We start from the raw sequence: 26,662 nt of genomic DNA on the forward strand, positions 1-26,662 counted from the left end.
TTGCCTAATGTCAATGCAATTTATAAATGATGCCTCAGCCTTCCTAGTCATTCTTCCAGTCTCACCTAGCACTAAGGTCTTCAGATGACTTGTCTAAGGAAGAAAATAGTGCACTAGACAGCACTGCGCCATCCAAAGTCTGATTATTTGTGGCATCAGCTATTTATAAGCTTGCTTGCTCAAAAACTATGGAGGCACAGAAGTCTGCCTTCTGCATCTACCAAATCTCCTCCTCAAAACACTTTAAAATCGAAGGCAGCCTGATTTATTTAGGTTGTCTACACTAACAAAAGCCACATTGTGTGGGAGGGTACAGTTGAAAATCTTTTTTGTGACTAACTTTTTTTCCACGTCAGTGTGGGCATGGAAGGAATTGTTCTCATATGTTTCACTTTATTTGTATGCTGAGGATATTTTTTAAGCAGGGAGAAATTTGTTTTAATCTTTAAAAAACGAATAAACATAGACCAAATTGTGTGGTTGGAACACAGTTTCTTGTGACAGCATGAACACACACCCACCAATATGTTTATAAGTGGGAGTGGAGAAGGAAGATACTGGGCCACCAGAGCTTTCCCAGGGCCTCACAGCAAGACAGCGATAGAATTAGGAATTGAAACTTTTCATCTTTCATGAAGACAGACACCCCCCAGGTGTCACCCCACAGGAAATCAGGAAGTCTACTAAATCACCCAATGGCATCAGAATTACACAGCTTTGTGCCAATGAAAATAACCTATCCAATATGGCAATTTATTTTAAAGGAAAGTGAGTACTTAAAAAAAAAAAAGGAAAAGGAAAAAAAAAATTCTGTGAACAACATGGCCAAACAGCTGGGTGGTTTTATATCCCAGAAACAGCTTGGGACTAACTACACTCAGAAGATCGCTTGGCAACCTAACTCCCTTCAAATACCAAAGCTGTGAGGAGGAAAAATGTTCTTTTGCTGAATCCTTTAAGTAGCTCTCATATGGTTTATTAACTTAAATGAGAACATGTGCACCATTTAAAAAGAAAAGAGCCTGATTGTTTAAATGCAGAGCTCACTGATTCCATGTACAGCATAAGTATATTTCATCATAGTAGCACACCAGACAAGCTAATGCCTCTCTTCAGAAAGTTCCAATTGTGGCATAGGAAACTTTTCTTTTGTTGGTGAAGTCAGGCTACATCTTGAATGAGTGGGAATTAAATTAAATTATGTTTGAAGTGTTCTCAGGACTAGTTGGTTCCCTAAATCATTATTGGGACAAATTGATCTTTTAGACTAGCTACATTATTAAAGCTCAAAATTAAATCTAGTTTAGCTATAACACTGGGGTCAGCTTTATTTTTAGACTGATCATTTTTGGAGGAGTGCTTTTCTCAGTGTAGCAAACTCCCAGTGTGGATACTCCCTCCATCATTGCAAGTTGTTGTCTTAGCTACCTGATGGCACTGAGAAATGAAGTCATTTCAAATCATGTCAGAAGCAAGATTTGAACTCAGGTCTTCTATACTACACCAGCTAGGTGATACAGTGGATAGAGTGCTGATCCTGGAGTTAGAAAGACCGAGTTCAAAAACGCAGCCTCAGGCACTTTCTATGTGACCCTGGGAAAAATTATTTAACTGTGTTTGTCTCAGTTTCTTCATCTATAAAAATGAGCTAGAGAAGGAAATGGCAAATCACTACAGTACCTTTGACAAGAAAATCCCAAATAAGATCATGAAAAGTCAGACATGATGAAAAAATGACTGAACAACAGCAAAAACTTCCACACTTGAAGGCCAGTGTCTATTTACTAGGATAGGATGCCTCAAGAATTATTTTGAAAAAAATAGATTCTATAAAATATCCATGAGAGTTATAGGCTTTATACTTCTCCATCTGGAAAGAAAAAAAGGATAACCACACTTGTCATATTCCTTACAGGGAAGGTATAAGATTTCTTTGAAAATATTTTATATTCTGGGTGCCATAAATAGGGCTAAGCAATATATGATATAGGAAAGACAAAGGCATATGTAGGTAAGGAAGAAACTGAAAACAATAAGAGCATGGAAGAAAAATAGGTAAGAGCAGATGAAGGGAAGAGGGAGAGAGATAAGAGGGAAAAAAGATTCATAGAGTTCTGAGGGATGTACAGTGGTGCATCTATTAGACTAGAGATATCATCTAGAGGGAGTATTGTATAATGAGAAAAGTGCAGGATTTGAAATTAAAGGAATATAGTTTGAATCCAAGCATTGCCACCCTACAAGGTATTGGAAAGTTTCTACGAAATCACCTAATGGCATTAGAATTATACTGCTTTGTGTCAGTAAAAATATCCTATTATGCCAATTTATTTAAGAAAAACCATGATCTGTTTGCAGAAGTGCAAGCCGTTTAAGCTTTCTGGATCTCCATAACCTCTTCTCTAAAATTAAGGGGTCAGCCTAGGTGAATGTCCTAGTTTTTTTTCAAGCTCCAAATCTATAGTCTTATTTTGAGTCTTGTACATATATATTGAAAATCAACTTCTTTAAAAAAATAAAGACCATAATTATTTGTGTTAATGGCAGAAATATTCCTTATGGCATATTGGGGAAGCCTTGGAGTAACTTCAGCATCAAGACTAAAAATAAAAGCTAAATTACTTATATAATTAATTTGTATAACTAAATTTCCCTGCACTCATAGTTTTGGGCATACGATTTCTCCTTTTAAGGGAGCGATTTCATAATTAAAAGTATGGGAAAAGTATTTTTTATCCAAAGGAAAATATTTGTATTAATTATAAATTATAAAAGGATATAACATGTTATTTAACTCTCTTGTAGACAACATTTTAAGTTTTTTTTTTTCTTTTTTAGTGAGGCAATTGGGGTTAAGTGACTTGCCCCGGGTCACACAGCTAGTAAGTGTGTGTTAAGTGTCTGAGGCCGGATTTGAACTCAGGTACTCCTGATTCCAGGGCCGGTGCTCTATCCACTGCACCACCTAGCTGCCCCTGTAGACAACATTTTGATACCTAAAAGGAATAGAAAAAATATTTGTTTTATCACAGCCTACTAATAAGTATATATGAAGAAACATAACTCTTAGATTAGATTCGGAGAACACAGGACAGGAAATGATCTGTGGTATTAATATAAAGACAGTTTCTGGGAAATTGAACCTGCTAATGTGAGAGCAAGTTTGAGTGAGCCAAACCAGAGCTCTAGTAGGGTCATATAAACATATGTTCTAGGATATGGGGAGGGTTCGAGAGAGAGAGAGAGAGAGAGAGAGAGAGAGAGAGAGAGAGAGAGAGAGAGAATATATTTTATATGAAATTTGCTTTCTATCATCATGACTTCTTGTACCTAATTTTTAATGAAGTTTCAATTAGCTAACATCTTTTACTTCTGATCCTAAAGTATTTAGTGGTAACTCTATATGACATCAGAATTATTCATTGATCTCAGAGTTCTTTGTATTTCTCCAATGAATGTAGTTTATTTTCAGTTAATATGTAAAATAATCTCTTAGAATTTTTAATAGAATGTATTAGGAAGAGGAAAATACATATTATTGCCTCTTCTGTAAAAAAAAATATAATTAACATCTGCTGTATCATCAGTGTACAGATGTTGATAAAAATTCCAACATGTGACCAATATCCTCTTCCATGCTAGTTACATATAGTGTGTCCTTAGGGTAGTTGTAGCTACATTTACTGCCTTCAGGAACTGTCACCCCTTGAAGTCTTGTCTTTTAGCCTTATAGTCATCATGGTATTTTGATTCTAAATTATCCATTCAGTTCTGATAGCTTCACGCGGGTGGGGTCTGGGTGCTGCTCTTCTTTCCTAGCCTTCAGCATCAGTGTTAAATCAAGATTTTAAATCATGCTCAGCATATCATTGAAACATTTCTTTCTGGTTTGTCCATGTTTGTCTTCCTGAGTTGATTTTTTTTTTTTTACACAACTCTAGAAGAGTAAAGCAAATCATAGACTGAGTATTTCTAAGCATTGATAAGAAAACTATGGTCTTCTTCCTTAACAATTGCTTTGTCTCTTTGTATCTTGTTTTTGTCACCTTTAAATCTATCTTTACAATTGGGAAGTATTTATCTTAGGACTGTAATGTTTTATGTTATTATGCATCTTGCATTACATTTCTCAAAGGGTTTTATAGACCTCGAAGACTAAATTCTCATTTATGCACTACCAAAACAATTTCCTGTAGTAGTAGATAGCTTAAGTGAAGGGAAATTCATATTCTGCTAAGTTTTTAAAACTCCTTTAAGATCTAAACAAAAAGCTTAAAATATTATAGGTATATGTACTTTCAGAAAGCAAATGATCTATCAATCAATAAGCATGTATTAAGTACTTACTATGTGCCAGTTGCTATATGTATTGTATTAGGCAGTGTTGTTATTGTTGTTTGTCCTTCTTGAAAAGGACCATGACAGATGTCATGACTTGCAAGTGAATTGTATTTAAGTGAGGGGGGGGGTGTACAAGGTCCCCAACCTCATTTTCTCCTCCAGAGCCATCTTGATCCAGTGGCAATAAATAAATAAATAAATAAATAAATAAATAAATAAATAAATAAATAAATAAATAAATAAATAAATAAATAAATAAGTAAATAAATAAATGTGTGTGTGTGTGTGTGTGTGTGTGTGTGTGTGTATGTATATCTCAGGATGATTAGAGATGGCCCCAGATGTTTAAGGCAATTGGGGTTAAGTGACTTGCCCAGGGTCACACAGCTAGTAGGTGTCTGAGGTGGGATTTGAACTCAGGTCCTCCTGATTCCATGGCAAGTGTTCTATCCACTGCGCCACCTAGCTACCATCTGGGGCTAGCTCCAGTCATCCTGATATATATTAGGTAATGTGACACAAAGAAGAAACACACTCTTCCTTCAAGAATCTTACTACTGAATTACACAACATGTGATTAAGTTAAGTATATATGAAATATATCTGTAGTAAAGGTATGGGAATTTAGATATGAAGGAAAACAATGGGATCAGATAAGGCCTCCTTTGACCTAAGCTCTGAAGAAAAGCAAAGATTCTGAAGTAAGAAGAAAGAATGCATTTTAGTCATGAGGGACCACCTATGACAAAGCACACATAAAGGAAGTGGAATGTTCTGTATGAGGTATAGCCTGTAGAGAAGAGTGATGCCCAATAAATCTGGAAAGGTGGGTTGAAGGCAATCTGGAAAGGACTAAAACTACCAAACAAAGGAGTTTTTATTTTATCCTAAAGGTAATAAAGAGTCACTGGAGTTTATTGATCAGAGAAATATTTATTAACTGATGTTATTGGTCAGCTTTGTGCTTCAGGAACACAGTAGCTAAATGGGGAGAATGGATTAGAGAAAGGAAAGTAGAAGTAATGAAACCAATTTGAAGACAGCCTAGTTGAGAGAATTTTATCCAAAACTGGCTCATCCTTTGCTTATACCACCTAGAGGAGGACACCTTGCCCTCCATTCCCATTTACAGACTGATCTCTGTCAATATTACACAGCAACCACCAGTTCTCTAAAGTTAATTTGACTCTTTCTAAATCTTTTTTGTTGTCATCTGTGGACCTCTAGGGCAGTCTCTCTCCTCTTCAATAAATCCAATACCCATTAAATACAGTGCCAGGCTTTTGGTGTTCTTAACCCCAACCATCCACCCCTTTGAACATCATACTTTTTATAATCTCATCCCACTGCACCCCTGTTGGCCACTGCTCCACCCCCTGGATACTAGAATCCCTAATTATGAACCTGCCTACCTTCCCTGACAATTTCAGGCTTATAAGCTTTGTGCTATTCCCTCCTGCCTGCTCTCCAAACACACAAAGGGAAAGATTTAAGTGAAGCACCAGGGTAAGAGAATACATTTTTTTGGAGGTCATTCATTTGGAGAACTATGTGGCATTGCAGAGCATATTAAAAAAGTACAATGTTCTAGAGCAGCAGTTCTCAAACTTTCTGCTTTTAGGACCACTTTACACTCTTAAAAATTATCGATGTAACCATAGAACTTTGTTATGTGTTTTATAGTTATCAGTATTTACCATATAAAAATTGAAACTGATCATTTAAAAAATTAAAAAAAACTTATTCATTCATTTTATTTGTTTTTGGTTTTGTTGTTGTAGTTTTTGTTTTGTTTGAGGGGCAGTGAGGGTTAAGTGACTTGCCCAGGGTCACACAGCTAGTAAGTGTCAAGTGTCTGAAGCCAGATTTGAACTCAGGTCCTCCTGAATCCAGCGCCGGTGCTTTATCCACTGTGCCACCTAATTGCCCACTATTCATTCATGTTAAAGTAATAATAAAGCCTATTATGCATTAACATTATGCATTTCAGGAAAAATAACTATATTTTTCAAAACAAAAAAGGAGAAAAGCATCACTGTTTTACAAATGTTTTGCTAATATCTTAAATGGTTGGTTTAATTGAGGACAACTAGATTCTTATATGCTACAATACATTTATTGTGATAGATTGTTTTGGTTGAAGTTTTGAAAAAATGCAATCTCACAGCTAGATCATTAGAAAAGGGAGTAATATTTTAATGGGGAAATAATGTATATTTTTTTATGAAAATAGTTTCAAACTTATGGAATCCCTAAAAGGGATTCAGGGATCCACAGACCATGCTTTGAGAATGACTTATCTAGAGAGAAGAATATCTAAAGCTGAAGTTGTAAATAGAAGTTGACTGTTGTTGTGGTGGTTTGTTGGGGTCATAGAAAAAGAAAATGTAAAATAGTGTCTACTTCAGGCTGGGGGCAAAGAGGCAATCTCAGTTAAGGAATAAGTATTCTTGTATTTTCAATCAATAGCATTCAACATAATTCAGAAATTTATTTCTCATCCAGTTTTATTTTTTCTCTTTTAACTATTTGTATTTCATGAGTTGTTTCTCCTTTTTTGCAATTTTTACCATAAATCTATGGTACATAAACTATATTATGGGTTAAGTAGTTTTGTGACCATAGTTTTGTTTAACCAAACTACTTAATTTTTTTGTTTGTTTTTTTACGGGGCAATGGGGTTAAGTGACTTGCCCAGAGTCACACAGCTAGTAAGTGTCAAGTGTCTGAGGCTGGATTTGAACTCAGGAACTCCTGAATTCAGGGCCAGTGCTTTATCCACTGTGCCACCTAGCTGCCCCCTTAATATTATTTTTAATGTGTATATGTATATGGGATGCTAGGATCATAGATCTAGAGCTACAAGGAACACAAGAGGCTATCTAGTACAACTTCCTCATGTTATATATGTGTGTGTATGTATATTTAATCTCCATTTATATTTATATGTGTGTGGGTGTCTAGTATACATTAGAATATAAACTCTTTGAGGTCAAGGAATGTTTATGCTTTTTCTTTAAATTACCAAGACTTGGTATAGTGTCTGTCACACAGTAACAAATTAATAGATGCTTATAGATAGTGATATTAATATCTATATCTACCAATTGATATCTATGTATATGTATACATGTGTGTATACATATATATATATGTAATTTTACATCCTAATGGATATAATGGATAATATGGATGTACATATACTTACATATAAAATGAAGAGGTCAGATTAATAGACTCTGGTGTTCTATCTATAGGTAGAGATATTTATCTCTGTATGGGAAGAGACAAACATTTATTAATTTTTATACCTATGTGTGTTTCAAAAAGTATTCCAAAAGTGTTGGTACTGCTTTAAGCTTTAAAAATGTTAATAGTTTTAATAGCTTAAAACTGTAATGACTTTTAGGATATCCTAAGTAATGATGTTTCTAACTGGTTACCTTAGTCATTATTATTGGCATCCTTTTACATATATGCACAAACTGATTATTTAACTTTACGTTTTCTATACTATTTAGATACATATATCTCTGATCAATGGAAGGCCCAGCGCTGATGACCCTTCCCCAGAACTTCTAGAGTTCACCTCTGCCCGCTATATTCGCTTGAGATTTCAGAGAATCCGAACCCTGAACGCAGATTTGATGATGTTTGCCCACAAAGACCCCAGGGAAATCGACCCCATTGTTACAAGAAGAGTAAGTTATGGCACCAATGTCATCTGTTCCTTGCTTATCAGCTTCAATATAATAAATTATTTTCCTTCCTTTCCTACCTTTCTCTGCTATCCCTTTTACCAGATGTGTAGAAAGAGCTGTTGCTGGATGTCAGGTAGCCAATGGAACATAACTCACACCCTTTATAAGCTCTTCTTCTTTTCTTCCCAAGAAATATAAGACAAATTTTTATATTAGTGTCCCAACCATTCTTGAAGCCCAAGAAACCATCCAACATGCAGTCTTCCAGGGGTGAACATTTTCGGGATTAAGAAACACATGAGCAGCAGGCAGCGGCTGTCAGTTGTTGTCTATCATGTTTCATCCCTCCTGCCACCCCCATGTTGTTCATTGGTTCATTTAACCTTCTTTACACAATATCGACACAGAAGACATTTTATTACCGAGAAGTTCAATCGCAGTTTTCAAATGTGAAGTTTCAGTTAAAAAGAAAAAGACACAATACACTATTGATCACATTTGCACTGCTAACAGAGTTACATTTATTTCGATGGGGAACAGTGGCTGCTAAATGTGTTATATGGGAAGGACTCTAGGGATTATGGGTGAGAAACCAATGTTAAAGTAATTATTTGCTCCTTCAGCTTTCTAGCAGGGAAAAACCCTGTAAGATTTCTGGGTCAAAAAAGATAGATATGGAGCGATGCAGCCAAGATTAGACTAACTCCAGAGAAGCCTAGACAAACTTCCAAATTATAAGACAAGAAGGTAGAATTGTTAGGGGTCTCCAGGATCCTGTTTTTCACTGCTCTCATGTTTCCCTGTAATCTTTGCTCTTCTCACACTGAATTGGAGAGAATGGAATAAATGTTTCCCAAGAAAAGTCCACAGGATTTAGAGTTGGGCAAATTCTAAGAGAACATTTAGTTCAATCTCCTCAATTTAAGGATGTTTTCCCAGTTTTGTATTTGTAGTAGCAAAGTCCAATATAGTGTCTTAAGTATAGTAGAAACTTAATGCTGAATTGAATTGAATTAAAAGGGGCAACTGAGAAATAGAGAGATTTAGTAGGTTGCCTAAGATTACAAAGTCCCTGCAAGGAAAGCTAGAGTTCAAAGCCAAGTCTATACAAGTAACAAACCTTTTACTTTCCTAAGCACTTTGTAATAAATTTGGTTTATGGTCTCCACAGCTTGCTGCACATTATTTCTTACTGTTAGAATGTTTCAACTTGGAGCCCTGACTGAACTCACATGACTTTTTAGCATTCTGGTGAATTTGTTTTACAATGTCCTTTCAAGTAAACAGGGATCATTACTTCATGATGATACTATGGATTGTTTGTTTGAGAGAAATCATTTCTCATTCTAATTTGGGGATTTTTTTTTTAAAAAGCAAACACTGAGGAAGAATGAATAATATTAAAATAAAACTAAATATTTTCTAACACTATATCTTTCAAGGAAAAAAAATCCATGAAAAACAATTGCAGCTCTTCCTTCTTATCCTCAGCAGAACCATGCATATCTCTTCTTTCAGACAGCATTGAAAACAGCCAAGAAAATGCAAAAGATTTAAACTATCTTCTATTCAGTGTCTCTTACATTCCAGTTATATACACACATATGTATGTATGTATAGATGGATATATAAATGTAAATGTTCAATAAATGGATACTGAATTTCAGTTCCCAGTAATCTCTGCTTATGTAAAATTGATTTGCCATCTTATAAAATCTATCACAAATACTGAGATAATAGGTTTTCCAGACTCTGTCTGTCTGTTTCTTCCTCCCTCCCTCCCTCCTCTATATGTATATACATACATGTAGATGTTTTATATATATGTTTATACATATATTCACTGCTCTCTTGTTTCCCTTGTGTGTATATACATAGACGTCCATGTATATATACATACATACACACACCCACATATATATGTGTGTGTGTGTGTGTGTGTGTGTGTGTGTGTGTGTGTGTGTGTGTGTGGGGACAGACAGACAGACAGATGGACAGACCCATGCATTATGCCCATACCAACATAGTTAATGCCAGAGCTTTGGCAGGTCAATAACTTTCATAGGCATGGATACCTTTTAACATACACCAATAGTCCAAGTTCTGTGTATGTGCATACATATGTATGTATATATAACTATTTTTGGAAGTGCTTTGAAAAGTGAAGAGGATTATGGTCATGTAAGCTATGATTCATTTCAATTCATTAAGTAGTTATTCCTTGTCTAGCATGTGTAAGACAACATGCTTGTCTTAGTACATCTTTTACATCATTACATTTTTTGATTGCCAAAAATAATTTTCTCACTAATAAATTAGAGTTCTGAAAAACTGTAAGATAACTATGAGCATAGCCTGTAGTTTACTTCAGATAGGACCATAATGGCCCCAATAATTAAAGATAAGAAAAGAAAACAAGAAATCTTCCTTTTAATTTTTCCCTCTAGCCCACTGAGAGAAACAAATCTTGTTCACCCTCTATGATATTCAGAACAAAACAGTTTTATAACCAGTTTCCTTTCACTGTGATTAGAGAAAGAACTCACTGTTGGTGGTAGCTCACTTGGTGAGTTCCTTTCAAATGGGAAACATGAGAAAAAGTCTGCTTTTGACTTAGACCCACTCAGGCCTTCATAAAAGAGATGTTTTTAAAAATCTAAAAAAAACAGAGAAGCAATTGTTATTATTACATTGATATTATAAAAATGATTAACATTTAGTACTTTTTCAGAGGGGTAGGAAGTGAAAGGAAGAGACAATAGAGAGGTGGCGTGCTATGGATATGGAATGTGGCATGCATTTTCAGATGAGATCAGTATATTATTAGTTTTATTCAATTGACTTAGTTATAAAAGATCTCTCATAGAGTGGAAGTGATCTATACATTTCTGTTGTAAAAGCAAAAGTCTTTCAATAAAAACTTAAAAAAATAAAATCTCTCAAAAATAAAAACACTATTAAGTGTAAATGAAGTAAACAAATTTAATAAACATTTATTAAGAATATTATGTTCAAGGAAAAGTGATAGGCATGTGGTATACAAAGACTAAAGTGGCAAAGTTTCTTTCTTCAAAGAACTTAACATTGTTTTTTCAATTCTACACATATTTTGCCAGCATGTACTATGACAAAGGTATCCTCCCTATTTAGCACTGGCTTCTGAGTCCAAGGTATAACAGCTATCTAGTGATCCAACTTGGCTAATACTGTGATGATATCTTTTCACCCAGATGCTTCATCTAGATTATTTTTCTGTCCGGTAAAATAAGAAGCTTACATTGAGACCATGGCTTTTAAATAACCACTGCCAATTGCACCTATTACCATGTGAATTCACTTCTTTATAGTGTTTACTTTAGGTGAAATATATGTAATCTTTCTTTAGGCTGTATTACACATAGAAGAACTATTTTTTCTGTCATAGGGGCCTTCATCTATCTTAGAAAAGGCAACTAGCTGTTTCTAATTCAGTGGAAGGGGGAGAAGTAAATTTTTTGAAGTGTTTAATTTTGTTTCTTCTAGCTTGCTTGCAGTCCCTTGTGACTAGATTTCTTGTTTTCCTTTGTGCAGTATTACTATTCAGTCAAGGATATTTCCGTTGGAGGGATGTGCATCTGCTATGGCCATGCCAGGGCTTGTCCACTTGATCCATCAACAAATGTATGTATATTTATAGGACCATTTGGTGAAATGCAGTCCTGAAACTGTAAAATGTTGCATGTGAATGCTTTGCTGACAGTGTAGTCTGTGAATTGATGTCAGGTCCCCACTTAGATGGTGTAACTGAAAGCGATGCCAGGGTGAAATAATGCTGGCAGTCAGAATGATGGACTTTGAAGTCTGCCACCACAGTATCAGCAAACAGATTATTTTTTTCCAAAAGGTTTCAAACTAGTCCATTTGTTTTGAAAACTCTCTAGCTATGACAGCATGCTACATGATTTAACTCCACAGAATGCCTCCCATCAATCAGCCTGTCCACTTCTTTTACAATATTAATCAAGATTGTTCTTAAGCAAACAAATGGAAAAAGTTGGTAACTTGATGGTTATCTAGTAAATAAATAACAGTCATGGAAAGGGAATACAGCCTAGGGAGGAAGGTGGAATGATAAATAACCAAGGGAAGCTTCCTAGAGTCATGTTGGGACATACTGGTAATTTGGGGTAGAGATTCTATTTGAATGTTAGTTTAATAATCCACAAAAGAAAGTAGATATGATTTTCTTTTCCAGTTATATGCCATTCTACAAGTCACTCTGTTTTCAAATATTAGAAACAACTACTGGCTAGAAATTAGACGCATTGAATATTTTAATATCAGTAGAAGTAATGATATGAAAAATTGCTTTGATAATGAAACAGTAATGTGTATAATGGATTTAGGGTCCTTTCTCTGGATCAAAATGACACGTCCTAAGGGATGCCAAATTGCCAACCACTTCTTGTAATAACATTCTCTAGATGGTGGCATTACCTGTAAGACATTAATATTCCCTGCCAATTATGCCAATGCCCAATGAGGATTTCCCAAACCCAGGCTGTTGGGGTCTGAATGTGTCCATAGTTATCTGGGCATTCATTCTGAAATTAATCTACAGTTTTGAGATCCCTCAGACAAATGGGTTACTTCTTGAGGCCACTGAATTTGTGATCCACTCATGAAGTATATAAAAAGTTGTGTTTAGAAAGCCTTGGATTCCTATCTTTTTCTTCTTTTATTACCAGAGCATAAAATGTCCTTAGAAACTCAAAACAAACAGATCCATCTGTGAAGACCTCTAAACACTGTCTCCAGAATGTGATAAGTGACTCCTCAAATTAGATTTAGGTTGCACCCCTTCCTTGTTACCTTTGCTTCCCAAGGATTTACCTTGTCCCAATTAAATAGTAAACAATATATCCTTCCCCTCTTTCTTCTTTATTAGAAATCTCGTTGTGAATGTGAGCACAATACCTGTGGTGATAGCTGTGATCAGTGCTGTCCAGGATTTCACCAAAAACCTTGGAAAGCAGGGACTTTCCTTACCAAGACTGAATGTGAAGGTATGTAACTAGACTTCTGTGGATTTTAGTCGACAGGCCATGAAGTCATATTCCAGGGGACAAAAGATATATGGGACTCTTTCTCTTCAGAGATACTATTTATAAATGTTTGTAAAATTGAATTGAACTGAAAGAAGTCATGGCATACTTTGTGGTTTGAGAAGCATAACTATTTTATCAGTGTATCTAAAGTAAAAAAAAAATTTTCCTTTCTTTTCTTACCCTAAAATCCTAATTATCCAATTCATGGGTTTTTTTATTCAGTTCACAAATATTATTATTTGAAAGGTCATTATATTGCACAGTCCCTTCTCTGAAGGTAGTCTTTTTTTTGGATGGTGCTCACTACCTTCTACAGGTCCTCAATAATCATATCTTCCTTTCTATTTAAACAGAATTGGGTTAGCATGGCTCTCCTTACACCGGTTAATATTTCGAGTTCCCATAAAATCAAATGTTTGGTGATTGGAAAATCTTTAAATTTGCATTAATTGTTCCACAAACTATTTTTGCACCAGTTATTGAATGGTTAAGTGATATAGGAATTGTAGCTAATAGCATTTCTATAGTACTTTCTGGTTTGGAAAGCACTTTATAGATATTACCTCATTTGACCTCACAACAACCCTGGGAGAATATTCTTTCTTTATACTTTAGAAGTAACCTTATGACAACTGATGTAAAAGAAGGGTTGTGACCTAACAAGGAGATGCCTGTGGTTCATTGTACTAGTCATACACAGGTAGAACTTTGAATAGTTCTAAGAAAGTATAGAGTTGATAAACAAGCCTGAAGATGATGTTTTGGAGGACAAAAGAAGCATGATTTCATATGGTTCACTTTAAAGAATAGTTTATTCAACTCCATTCAACCAACAAGTATTTACAAATCTCCTGCTCTGTACTAAACAGTAAAAAAAAAAAAAAAGATAAAAATGAGATCATCTTTGCCCTCAAAGAGTTTGTGTTCTATCATTAATTAATTTTGTAGAAAGGCAGTCATATTTTGCAAGTCACACCATTCAACACAAATCACTCCACCTTTATAATTAGCCCCACCCCCAATCCCAGCCAATAAGTTGACATTAGGAACTTTTTCAAGAAAGCAGTTTTGAAGGTGGCTGCTGGCTTCAATACCTATGCAGTCCCATATAACCTGTATCTATAGCAAGATCATCAGTATATCATAAGTGTGGATGTTCACAATGATTATTTTGTGTAATCAAGAAAAAAATTAAGTTATATTTGGTATAGTATATTTAAGGAGTTGGGGGAGTAAATAGGATTAATTTAGAAAGATTCTTTTTAATCAAGATGAAATTTTAAGTTCTATTCTTTAGGGGGAGGCTCAAGAAAGTTTCTATAAATCTTAAAGTGGTTGCAGATTTATTCATTTTTTGAAGCTTCTGGATAGTCAAGAATAAATTAATTTCCATGTGACTAAAAAAAATGGAGAGATATCTGATAGACATAACAGTTTGCAGCTTGTACAGAAGAAATACTGAGGAAAATCATTATCAAGGATACTTATGATTAGAAAAAGAGGCCAGTTGGTCATGCAACAGGAATAATAAATAACACACTTACCAATTACTTAAAAATGTTCAAAAGAATTGTAGAGAGAATTCCAGTAAGATGGAAGGATCCTTTGTGGATGATTTATGGAAGGACCTGAATATAAATGATACAAAATGGGAAGTTATGGGGTGATTTAGACCACTACTGTTAGAGAAATGCACAGTACATGCATTGAAATAATGTTAATTCTTGCCTCTCCTACCATGTTATAATATTTTGGAGAATAACATTTACCTTTAGCCATCTCCACATTCCCAGCAACTAGGACATATATTTATTGACTTGAATATGTATGTATTTGTAGGGTTGAGATGCCCTATCTGAATTCATAGTCTTCCATGTCATAATTCTTTTTCAGACAGTACCTTGAGTGCTATGGTGGTAGAGTGCAAATGTGGTGGTACCACCAAAGGCACTGCTATAAACAGACTACTATGGAAACACCAGTAGATCTGTTCCATTTCAGAGCTCATTGTTGTCCTCTCTGTCCCATGAGTAAATGTTCCTGTGATGCTTAGGTTTAAGTTCTCAAGTTCTTTGCTTAGAGAATAAAATTGATGCTGTCTATTGTTTAAAAAACATTTGACTTAGCAATGAAATCTCTCCTGAAGCAAGATGTCTCTCTTATAAGTGCTAAAATATAGTATTTTGACAGAAAAAAATAGAGATGACTTTTTTTCTCTATGTATTAAAAAGAAACAAAGTACAAAATAAGAAGACATACTAAAGATGTTTTTCAGTGTCATTGAATATGCCTTATATGGAATATAGCCTATACAGAATTATAAAACTAGAATGATTCTCTATTAATGGGGTCATTCTGCAAATTTTCATGTTTTCACAAATATTGTATTATTTTTATTGAGCTCCAAAACATTACAAAGCCTTCCTAGTAATACACATAGCAATGTGAAACCTTCTATCATTACAGGAAAAACAAAGTAGATTAAAAATTTATATTGCACTGACTATGTATGATATACAGTAATGTATGTATATATGTAGAATATTACTCTGTAGATAAAGATAGGCTGGACCCAGAATTGGGGAACAGGAAGAAACTGGGCTGAATTATATTTGGTAAATTGTATACTACTTTATACTGTAAAAAGTATTTTTCTTTACTCTTACTATTCTTGTAATGATATTGTGGTACATCATTACTAATCATGGAACATCAGGATTTCTGAATAATTAAAAAGATAATGAATCAAAAGGCAATAGAAAGAGAGACATATGTGGTGGGCTTAAGTATGTGCAACATGCTATCATTGATGAATACTTGCATTTGAGAAGACATTTTTGAGGAGATAGAATGGTGAACTACTCAGAATTCAAGGCAACTAATATATTGCTTAGTAACCCTATGAAATGAAAGGAACTAGGTGAAGGCCTCCAGCATTTGGGGTGACTCCTTCATAGACACAAATAAGAAATGTGTAGAATGGGAAGTCCTGAATATAATCTGCATCAATAGGATTTTCCATTCTCTGAAAACGATCAGTTAAAATATCAAAGTGAAATGAATATTATAAGGACTGGAACCTCCAAATATTCTTGCAACCAGTATTTCTTTCTAGAGCAGCAAAGTGGCATAGTGGGTAGAATGACTGGCCTGCAGTCAGGAAAACTCATCTTTCCAAGTTCAAATCTGGTCCTGCACACTTAATAGCTATGTGCATCTGGGTAAGGTACTTAACCCTGTTTCCCTTGGTTTCCTCATCTGTAAAATAATCTGGAGAAGGAATTTGTAAACCACTCCAGTATCTTTGCCAAGAAAACCCCGAATGGGGTCACAAAGTATTGGCTATAACTGAAAATGACTGAAAAATGACAAATTATTTCTTTCCATTTGATTTCCATCATTTCCCTCATCATACCACATTCTATCATCTCTTCTGTTTTGTCTTCTTATCTTTCATCTTTCCCTTTCATTTCTTTATTTATACATATATATATTTCTCTCTATCAAAACTTTTCTGAAGAAAGGATGCAATATCAGTTATTTATACTTTAGAGCTTTAGTATAAATTTAAATCAATGTGTTACCAGGAGTGATTAGAGTAGGGAGTAGATAGATGTTTGCATTGGGGCCTGGGGAGGGAGGTGGAGTCCATGTCAACTTCTTCAGGCAGCTGGGTAATGTCGTGGATAGAACTAGTCAGGAAGATCTGAGTTCAAATCCAGTCTCAGACACTTTCTCGTTGGGTAACCCTGGCTTAAGTCACTTCTCTCAACCTCAGTTTCTTCATCTGTAAAATGGGGATAATAATTGAACCTATTTTCTAGGGTTGTTGTAAAGATAAAATGAAATGATATTTGCAAAGTAATTTGTAAACCCTAAAGCATCATATAAATGCTACTATTATTATCTCTGATTTTTACAGAAAACCTGTCACTGTTAAAAGAATGAGGGTGGGATTGATGCAGACAGTTGATAGAAACAAGAGGGAGTGAGGAGAAAAACAGAGGGAAGGGAAGAGAGAAAGAGAGGGAGAGAGAGAAGAAGAAGAAAAAGGAGAGGAGAGAGAGAGAGACAGAGAAAGGGGAGAGAGAGAGGAGGCAGAAGCAAAGTGAGAATAGTTGGAATCCCTCACATAACGAGGAACCATGGGGTGGGTTAGGGAGGGAGTGGAGAATACATGGATGTTCTTCCTGAATGTCTTTAGAAATTAACAGTTGGTTATATTTTACACCAATGCGTGACTGACCTGCTGCAAGAGCTTCTTCATCAACATGCCCCATTTCACAATAGGCCTCTTTTGCCCTTTTCCTACATCAGGAATATAACTTACATTAGAACATTCTGGTCCTGAACTCAGGGAATTAAGGATATTTTTTTCTTTAAATTTTGCTGCAGCTGTGTGGCTTATGAACCAGAAAACAGGTGTGCTAAGCAGCAATGATTATATTTAGTATTTATGGAATAAGAAAAAAAGGCAAAAAAAAAAAAAGACTGAAGAATGACATTCTTTCAGGTCTGTGTTATCTAGGGAATTTTTGGCAAAAGCCTATATAGCAGAAAGGAAACGTTTTGTTCCACTGCCTTTCTCTTTCTATTACAATAGTCTGTTAATGTAGAGAAAAATGTTAAGGAGTTATCTATCTATTCACAGAGATAGAAAACCTGAGTACCCAGATTCTACCACTTCATAGCTGAGTGATTTATACAAGTCTTTTAATGTCTCTGAACCTCATTTTCCTCATTTGTAAAAATTATGCACTTTCACTATCTTATATGCAGTAAGAAAAAACTGCTTTGTACTTTTTTAGTACCTAACAATGCCTGGCAGATAGTGGGCATTAAATGTTTATTGATTGATTGATATGTGTATGAATCTATTCTTGTTAGTTCAGATAAATGAGAGAAATGCCAATCTGAATTAATGAATGACCTTATAATTTTTTGTCTTAAAGAAAAGCAACTTTTAAAAAAATTTTTCACATAATATGGTGATTCAACTACTGAAGTAGAAATAGTAGTATTATTGTTGGATCCGCAATAATAAGTAGGTCAGGCTCATCTTTAAATGACTTAGTGATCTCATTCATTGGGAGGAGTTCCCTCAGATGATGCCAAATAAAACCCATCCATGCCTGGCCCTCCCATGGCATTCTTATTGGCGACTTCACTTACAGTAGGCTTACCTATTCCGGAATCCAGAGGCAATACGGCAGAATCCAAAGAATGCCTTGGCCACCTGGTTGCAATTCCCAGCTCTCCCCTCACTGTCTGACACTGTAGGCTTGACTATTACTATAGGGAATGAAAGCTAAGTTTAAATTCTTTAAAGGAGGATTTTCCGAGGATACTGGTAAGCAGTGCCAGCTACATAAGCCAGGCATAAATAAATATGTCCAGAAATGAAACAAAATATGGGAAATTATTTTAACTCTCTCTAGCTTGACTGGCACCATACTAAATGTATAATAAAAAGGACACTAAATTTCTCATCAAAGGACCTAGGTTCTTGTACTAGCTCTGCTACCCTGGCCTTGATGAGCTTTGGATCCCTTCTAGGTATAAATCTTTGAAACTGTGATCCCTCAGTCCTTGTATCTTTGCATCTTTAATCCCAAACAAAACCTCATTAGCCGCCTTTTGGATGTTATTACTGGTTTTGACTCTGATTTTACTTCAGACCCCCTCTAGCCTTTTGAGCTCCAGGACTCGTTTGTTCAGTGTTTCTTTTTTTTTTTTTTTGGTGAGGCAATTGGGGTTAAGTGACTTGCCCAGGGTCACACAGCTAGTATGTGTCAAGTGTCTGAGGTCGGATTTGAACTCAGGTCCTCCTGAATCGAAGGCCCGTGCTCTATCCACTGCGTCACCTAGCTGCCCCTGTTCAGTGTTTCTGATCTGAGAGAAGCATCAGAACTTTACCCTCCTCTACTTCCTCCAGTCTGTATTCTCTCAAGCACCACGGATTCTTATAAGTGTAAGCTTGTCGAACCCCACCCAGGAGTAACAATCCATTATCTAGCTATGACCTTAGACAAGTCTCATCCTGTTAGAGCTTCATTTCCTTTTCTGAGACATGAGGGGATTGAATCTCTAAAGTCTCTTCCAATTCTATGATTTTATAATTCTACTTTATTTCATGATTTATGCCTCATTAAATCTATTGCAGTTTATTATAGCCAGACTAAAAGTTGTTCTTGGAGCTCAAACATGAATATATCATGTAATAAAAGAGGACTGAGTGAGTGACACTTGTATAGTGAAGCTCCAGGGTCCTGTCCTTGTATGTGGCTCAAAGAGAGGCTTCTTCTCCAAGGGAGGTTTTCATTTCTTCCAGGAGAGGAAGCAGGAGGTGGAGGATGGAGGGGGCACCAGGCTCAATACATATCTAACTGCTCCCTTAAATATTGGTTATCTAGGGGATATGTTCAAGTTCCATCTAACTTTTGATCACTTATCTCTGGGAGAAGGGGAACCTCCAAGCTCTATATCCAAGGCTTAACAGCTTACCCACCTAATACCAGTTATACAGTGAATACAGATAACAAGTAGCAAAGAAGCCCATTTAACTAAATCATAGCAAAACAGAAATCAGAGAAGGTAAAAATAAAAATATACGTCAGACAATACAGAATAAATTAGCTCTCTCAGTGAGTGCAGGATAACTCAGCTCAATCAAGAAAGAGTATCCTGGATCTTACCCAAAGGAAATTCCTCAAAATCTCTAGAGAAGTGAGTGGGAAATAGGGACATAATAGATACCAGAGACTGCCTGCTCTTTTCATGCCTTCCCAGAGTCTTTCCCCTCAGCAACCTGAGGTGGGATCAGCTTCTTCCATCTTCTCTCTTGAAGCTGGAAGCAAGGAGCACCCAACTGATGAGACCTCAAAGGGAGATGGCTGAGAAGTGAAGCTCTTGCCTTTTGCCACCTCTATCAACCCCCTCATACAAGGCAGAGCCTTCATCTTCATCAGTACAGAGAGAGTCCTATTCCAGTGGACTTTGGGATAATTGTTACAATCAAGTCCTTTTTGAAAAGTCAAAGATTTCTCTCTAAACATAGATTTATTTTTTCTGAAACCTTAGTAGGATCAAATGGGATAAAAATGGTTATTTCTTAAAATTAACATATACATAGCAAATCCCCTATTTTTGTATTTTTAAAAGTTAAGAAAAAATTTTAATATAACCATTTATTATTTTTTGAGACTCATAAGTATCTTGAATTTGAATTTATAGGCAGAACCCCAGAGAAGAAGCAGTGTTTGAGGCAATGAACATTAGGAAAACATAAAATTATTGCTTATTGAAGTTATTTTTGTTTTCTCAGTCTTCATGTTAACCAACTAAGGATTTTTGCCTCCTGTTGAAACAGGTTTAAAATCAACTGTCTTGTTAGTGCTAATGAACAAATGAAACTTAAACTCAAGGCCAAGCCTAAGGGAATAGAATATAGTGACAAGGCAGTTTTGTGTGTATGGAAACGCGCTGACCAAAATTTTCCCCAGCAAATAATAAGTACAAAGTGTGATATATCCTCAAATTGTCGATAAGAGTTTATCATTATTTTAAGAAACCCTAAATAAAGGGACAAAAATTGTGTGTGTGTGTTTCTGTGTGTTTGTGTGCATGTGTGTGCACAAATAGTTCCTTGGTTAATAATGAAAACCCAGTGATGTTGTAATGATTGGGATGACGCAACCTGCTGGAAACTTACTGTAGAAAAGCTCCGCAATGAGGTGAAGGTCTCTGAGGGCAAGACCATGCATCTTTTCTTTGGCATCAGGAAGTGACGTTTGCTTGTGGGAGGAAGAAGGGGTAGCCTGGCGCTCTGACTCTCGCTCTTTCCTTTGGACTCTGGTGGAGAGGGGAGCTAGGAATGCTCTATACCTTTAATAGATAGAGGAATCTAGGCCTTTCTCTCTTTACCAAATTCTTATTCTCCTTAATAAATGCTTAAAAGTCTAACTCTTGCTAAAGCTTATAATTTATTGGTGACCACTCATTGGATATTTTAGATAGTATAGCCAGAATTTTAGCCTTTACAATGTGAACAGACGATGTGAAAATGAGTCAATTAACAATTAAGCACCTAGTATATACTAGTCATTGTGCTAAATAATGGGAATACAAAGAAAGAAAAAAACAGTCACTTCCCCTCAAGAAGCTCACTGTCTAATGGGAGAGATAACATGCAAAATGACCACATACAGGATGAATATATATATATATATATATATGCATATATATATGCATATATATTTGTGTGTGTGTATAGCATATATATATATATATATGCATGTGTGTATATATAGTAAATCTCAGAGGGATTATCCTTCTTTTCTCTTCTCCCTTCCTCCTCTTTCTCCCCACTTCTCTCACCTTTTACCCTAAACTATACCCCTTTCCCAGTCCTCCACAGCAATTGATTCCCTCTTCCTGTCTCTGAGACAATTGAAGTCACTGGATATGTGCATCTTTAGCTCTTTTCCTTCATTCCTCAAAGCTTCTATTTACATAAGTTGAGGTATCCCTGCTCTTCACTAATACTCCCTTACTTTATTCCTGATCATATTCAGGCCTTTCTCCTCCGTGACCTTGCTCCAGCACTAATCCTTCTTCTCCTGCCCTGCTTTCCCTTTTTACCAGTTTCCTCTCCATTTACCTGCAAATATTTAGGTCTTCCCAATTCTAAAACAAGCAAACAAACAAAACTTACTTTCTTGGAGCCCTTAATCCCAACCAGCTGTCATCCCTTCTCCAACTTCAGGCCTGATTCCTTTTTGAACTCAAAATCTCCATTGATAGCATCTACTTTGATGTCCAACCAGCACCTCAAAGTCAAGAGGTTTATAGATAAGCATTTTCTCTTCCTCTTATTAATGTTGCTTCTCTTCTCTGCTTCTGCCCTTCTACCACCATTCATTCCCTTAATTTCCTAATTTATGAGTTATCTTTGACTCTTTCCTTGCCCTGACCCCTCTTGTCTATTCAGTCCCCTTGGGCTATTGATTTCATCTCTATCCATTGGTCATCCTCCCTGTTCATTTCTTCCTCTCCTCTGCCTCTATTCTAAGTGTACAGGCTCTTTTACTTACATGTCTGGACTCTTGCAATATGCTCATAACAGGGCTTCTAGCCTCTAAAGACTCTCCCTGGTATAGTGGTATAGTAGAATGCTGGACTTTAAGTCAGAAAGACCCAAGTTTTAAGCCTGCCCTAGATATTGGATTGTGTGATCCTTGGTAAATCAGTTAAACTCTCTCAAGCTTCAGTTTCCCCACCTGTAAAATGGGTCTGATATAGGCACCTATCAAACCTACCTTCTACAGTTTTGTGAATATCAAATGAGATAACATGTGTAAAACGCTCTGCAAACCTGGAAGCACTATATAAATGTTAGCAATTTATCACCATTTTAATTCATTCCTTCTCCAGATAACTGGGAAAAATATTTTTTCATATGTATGGACTTGGCTATATCATTCTTTTTGTTTGTTTGCTTTTTGTTTTTTTTTTTTTAGTGAGGCAGTTGGGGTTAAGTGACTTGCCCAGGGTCACACAGCTAGTAAGTGTTAAGTATCTGAGGCCATATTTGAACTCAGGTACTCCTGACTCCAGGGCCGGTGCTCTATTCACTGGGCCACCTAGCTGCCCCAGCTATATCATTCTTAAACTCAAAAGACTCTAGTTGTTCCCTAGAGCTTAATCAATGAACCACAAACTTCTCTGCATATTGCTTGAAGCTCTCCACATTTTGGTATTTTCTCTTCTTTCTATGTTACTTCCCTCCAAACTTTCTATGAAACATTTTAACTAGATTATGGTCTGGTACTTGAATGTACCCTCCATTGTCAGGCTTTTGTTTCTTTGCGTGAACTTTTCTCTATCCTTAGGATACCCCAGTTACCTCTCTTTGCCTCTACCTTTTTTGGGGGAGGCAATGAGGGTTAAGTGACTTGCCCAGGGTCACACAGCTAGTAAGTGTCAAGTTTCTAATGCCAGATTTGAACTCAGGTACTACTGACTCCAGAGCCCGTGCTCTATCCACTGCACCACCTAGCTGCCCCCTGCCTCTACCTTTTAAAGCCCAACACAAAATCTATTTCCTTCCTGAAACTGTCCCTGAACCTGCTGGCCACTAATTGCTTCTCCCAAAGTTTATTGCTGTGTTACTCTCTAATTCACTTTCCATTCACATTCCCTTTTCTAGGGCTAAGCAACATGGGACATGCAATTCTGTCCTATGTAAACATTGTATATATTATCTAGTATTTTATTTTACCCAAAATATCACTTCATCTTTAACTTTTTAGGAGCACAGCTACTGCAGAAAAAAGGGCAGAATTCTGGTTTGTGAACACACACAACCATTATTAAAATGAACTCTTGAGTTTTCTTTAACAGTGGTAATGGGCCACACAGGGCTATTGATCAATCAATTGATTAAGTAGTCCTGTACAGTTCATTACCAGTGCTAAGGAAATCTCAAGAGTATATTTATAATGGCGAGCCCTGTGTTAAGCACAGTTGAGCCTCATTTTCTGCAATAGCTATGTTTCTAAAAAGTTGAGTATAATTTATTTCTTTTTTGGAGAAGGGTAAATGGAATCATTTAAAATGCATTGGAGATGGCAAATGAAGTCATATTTTAAATTCAGGAGGGGAACCTGCTATTTAAATATATTTTCGTAAAAGGAAAAGTCCCTTTCTGAAATGAATGATTACTAAGTTATATAACTTTCATGACCTTAAGGTAGTAATTTAACCTCCCTGGTCCTTGATTTCCCCATCTATAAAATGAGGAGACACCTTCCAAGGTTCCTTCTAACTATTAATCTGTAATCTCTAATCTTTTTTTCATTGTACATTTGGATTTTCATTAATCTTATTTGCTTGAGTCAAAGTGCTCTTTATAATATTGTTCAATTGGGAGCAGCTAGGTGGGGAAGTGGATAAAGCACCAGCCCTAGATTCAGGAGGACCTGAGTTCAAATCCGGCTTCAGACACTTGATACAAACATACCAGCTGTGTGACCCTGGGCAAATCACTTAACCCTCATTGCCCCGCAAAAAATAAAAATAAAAATGTAATATTATTCGCTTGGTGGTGATATTCTTTAGCCACAGTGTAAAATTTCAAGAAACAATAGTTGATCCCATATGAGCTCTGAGGGCCCTCATCAAAACTCTGAAACTCAGTGAGTTGTGTTCCCCAGGACAGGACTACAAATTATTCTCAGTGTTTTAGGGATAACCATTAGGCTTCACTGGAATGCTGTAGACTCAAGTCCAATGCCACTGATTCCTCCTGAAGACCAGCCATCAATAATTAGCATTTAAGTATAATTTAATTAATTATTAGCAATTAGCTTTACAAAGGGATATTTACTGAGTAGGCATTGCAAGAACAAAAGTACAAGGCCCAAGATCACACTCTCCTCCATTAACACTCATGACCCTGGGGAAATTGAGTTCAAACTTAATGCAGTTAGTACAAAGTATCTTCTCCAACAGGTTCCCTTCCTATTCTACACATTCACTTCCTTGGTTGTAGGACCTAGTATCTTGACCAGAGGGGCAATCCACTGCTAGTTTGGGTCCCTGCTGCTCCTCTGAGTTGTATTAGCAAACCAGATTTGTCTGTCCAGAAACTGGCACAGACTCTATCTCCCAGTGTTCTGGTTGTTCTCCCAACATTTTGAAGCCAACAAGCCTAATCCAATCCATCTCCAATATTCCTTCATCCATAAATATAAATAAACACAGTAGGGTAAAAAGACAACAACAAGGCCATATGCTTATGGCTACTTGTCCATCCAGATGGAGAGATTAGCTTGCTGGCAGTAGCTCTGTCTCCCAACCCAGAGTTTATATCTTATCACTTGAACGGAACCAAGCAGGAAAGGGAATGGAGTTGCCCCTATGGGAATCTTTTATATACACACCAATTTCTGTCTCAGCAGCTAATATCAAAGGCAGGCTATCAGCCTAGAAGTAAAATGCCTCACATGCTCTGAAGTCTGGGAATAGGATCTTTCCAACACACTTGCCTGAAATCAAGTTTACCCAGCTTCTATGTGTAGGTATTCTATGAACATGCCAATTTGAACACTGAGCATGCTTGAAGGATGAGGTTCTCATTGGCCAGATCCCATCTTTCCATTATAAGAGGACATATCCTGTTCATCCTCTGAATTTCAATTTCTTTTCTGAGAAAATAAGGGAGGTGAAACTAGGTGATCTTAGAGGCTACTTCTCCTCTCATTATCTCTTCTTCTTTGAGGTATAGAAAGTGGCATAGGTATTACAAACCAACTTTCCATGTAGCCATGGTTTGCTGCTGCTGCTGCTGCTGCTGCTGCTGCTGCTGCTGCTGCTTCTTCTTCTTCTTCTTCTTCTTCTTCTTCTTCTTCTTCTTCTTCTTCTTCTTCTTCTTCTTCTTCTTCTTCTTCTGCTTCTGCTTCTTCTGCTTCTGCTTCTGCTTCTTCTGCTTCTGCTTCTTCTGCTTCTTCTTCTTCTTCTTCTGCTTCTGCTTCTGCTTCTGCTTCTGCTTCTGCTTCTGCTTCTGCTTCTGCTTCTGCTTCTGCTTCTGCTTCTGCTGCTTCTGCTTCCTCTGCTTCTGCTTCTGCTTCTTCAGCTTCTTCTTCTTCGGCTTCTTCTTCTTCGGCTTCTTCTTCTTCGGCTTCTTCTTCTTCGGCTTCTTCTTCTTCGGCTTCTTCGGCTTCTTCGGCTTCTGCTTCTGCTTCTGCTTCTGCTGCTTCTTCTGCTTCTGCTTCTTCCTCCTCTTCTTCTTCCTCCTCTTCCTCCTCCTCTTCTTCTTCCTCTTCTTTTTCTTCTTCCCTTCCTCTTTCTCTCTTCCTTCCTTCCTCCTTCCCTCCCTCCATCCCTCTCTTTCTTTCTTTCTTTCTTTCTTTCTTTCTTTCTTTCTTTCTTTCTTTCTTTCTTTCTTTCTTTCTTTCTTTCTTTCTTTTTCTTCTCTAATTAGATAGATACAGGAACTATCTCTTCAGAAAAATGGCCAGTTTTCCTGTGACTGAACTGTGAAAAAGACTGCATGTTCACATATCAGCTTTTTTAGCCATATCCACTCGCAAGGATAAGCAACACTATTAGTAACACTAACTTTCACTATAGAGAACAAGAATATAGATGCTTTATTTTTTTTCCATTATACTGGGGATGGGATGATTTCATATTTCTCATAACACATTTTGACAGTGGTGCATTTTTTAATGCCAGTATTTATGCTCTTTTAGTGAAAGCTGAAACTTAAAGTGGTTTCTGAATTGAGAGCCAGATTTTTATGTTGCAGTGCCATTATGGTTTAGGATTGTCTAAATGTACCCCAAAATGTTTGTGTAACTCTTGGTATTTGTTTGTGTGACTCTCTGTATTTCATTCTTCATAAAATGTCTTAGTATGAAATTCAAAAGTAACACAGTAGAACTTGTCTGTTTTTCAAGGGTTTAATTCCTCAGCCATGTTTGAAGGATCATTCCATCAGCATCATATTGGCTCTAAATCTTCTTTCCACTG

At 36.4% G+C, this 26,662-nt stretch overlaps 1 protein-coding gene across 1 annotated transcript in view; it reads left to right on the forward strand.

Annotated features, from left to right (window-relative positions):
• LAMA2 (laminin subunit alpha 2) overlaps positions 1–26,662 on the forward strand; it is an 804,877-nt gene that overhangs the window by 307,022 nt on the left and 471,193 nt on the right. The window contains 3 exon segments of the mRNA XM_044002871.1: positions 7,863–8,042; positions 11,613–11,702; positions 12,970–13,087. Of these exon segments, the coding sequence (XP_043858806.1) occupies positions 7,863–8,042; positions 11,613–11,702; positions 12,970–13,087 (388 nt within the window).

This window comes from Dromiciops gliroides, chromosome 4 (genome assembly GCF_019393635.1).
Source record: "Dromiciops gliroides isolate mDroGli1 chromosome 4, mDroGli1.pri, whole genome shotgun sequence".
In the NCBI taxonomy this organism is placed as follows: domain Eukaryota; kingdom Metazoa; phylum Chordata; class Mammalia; order Microbiotheria; family Microbiotheriidae; genus Dromiciops; species Dromiciops gliroides.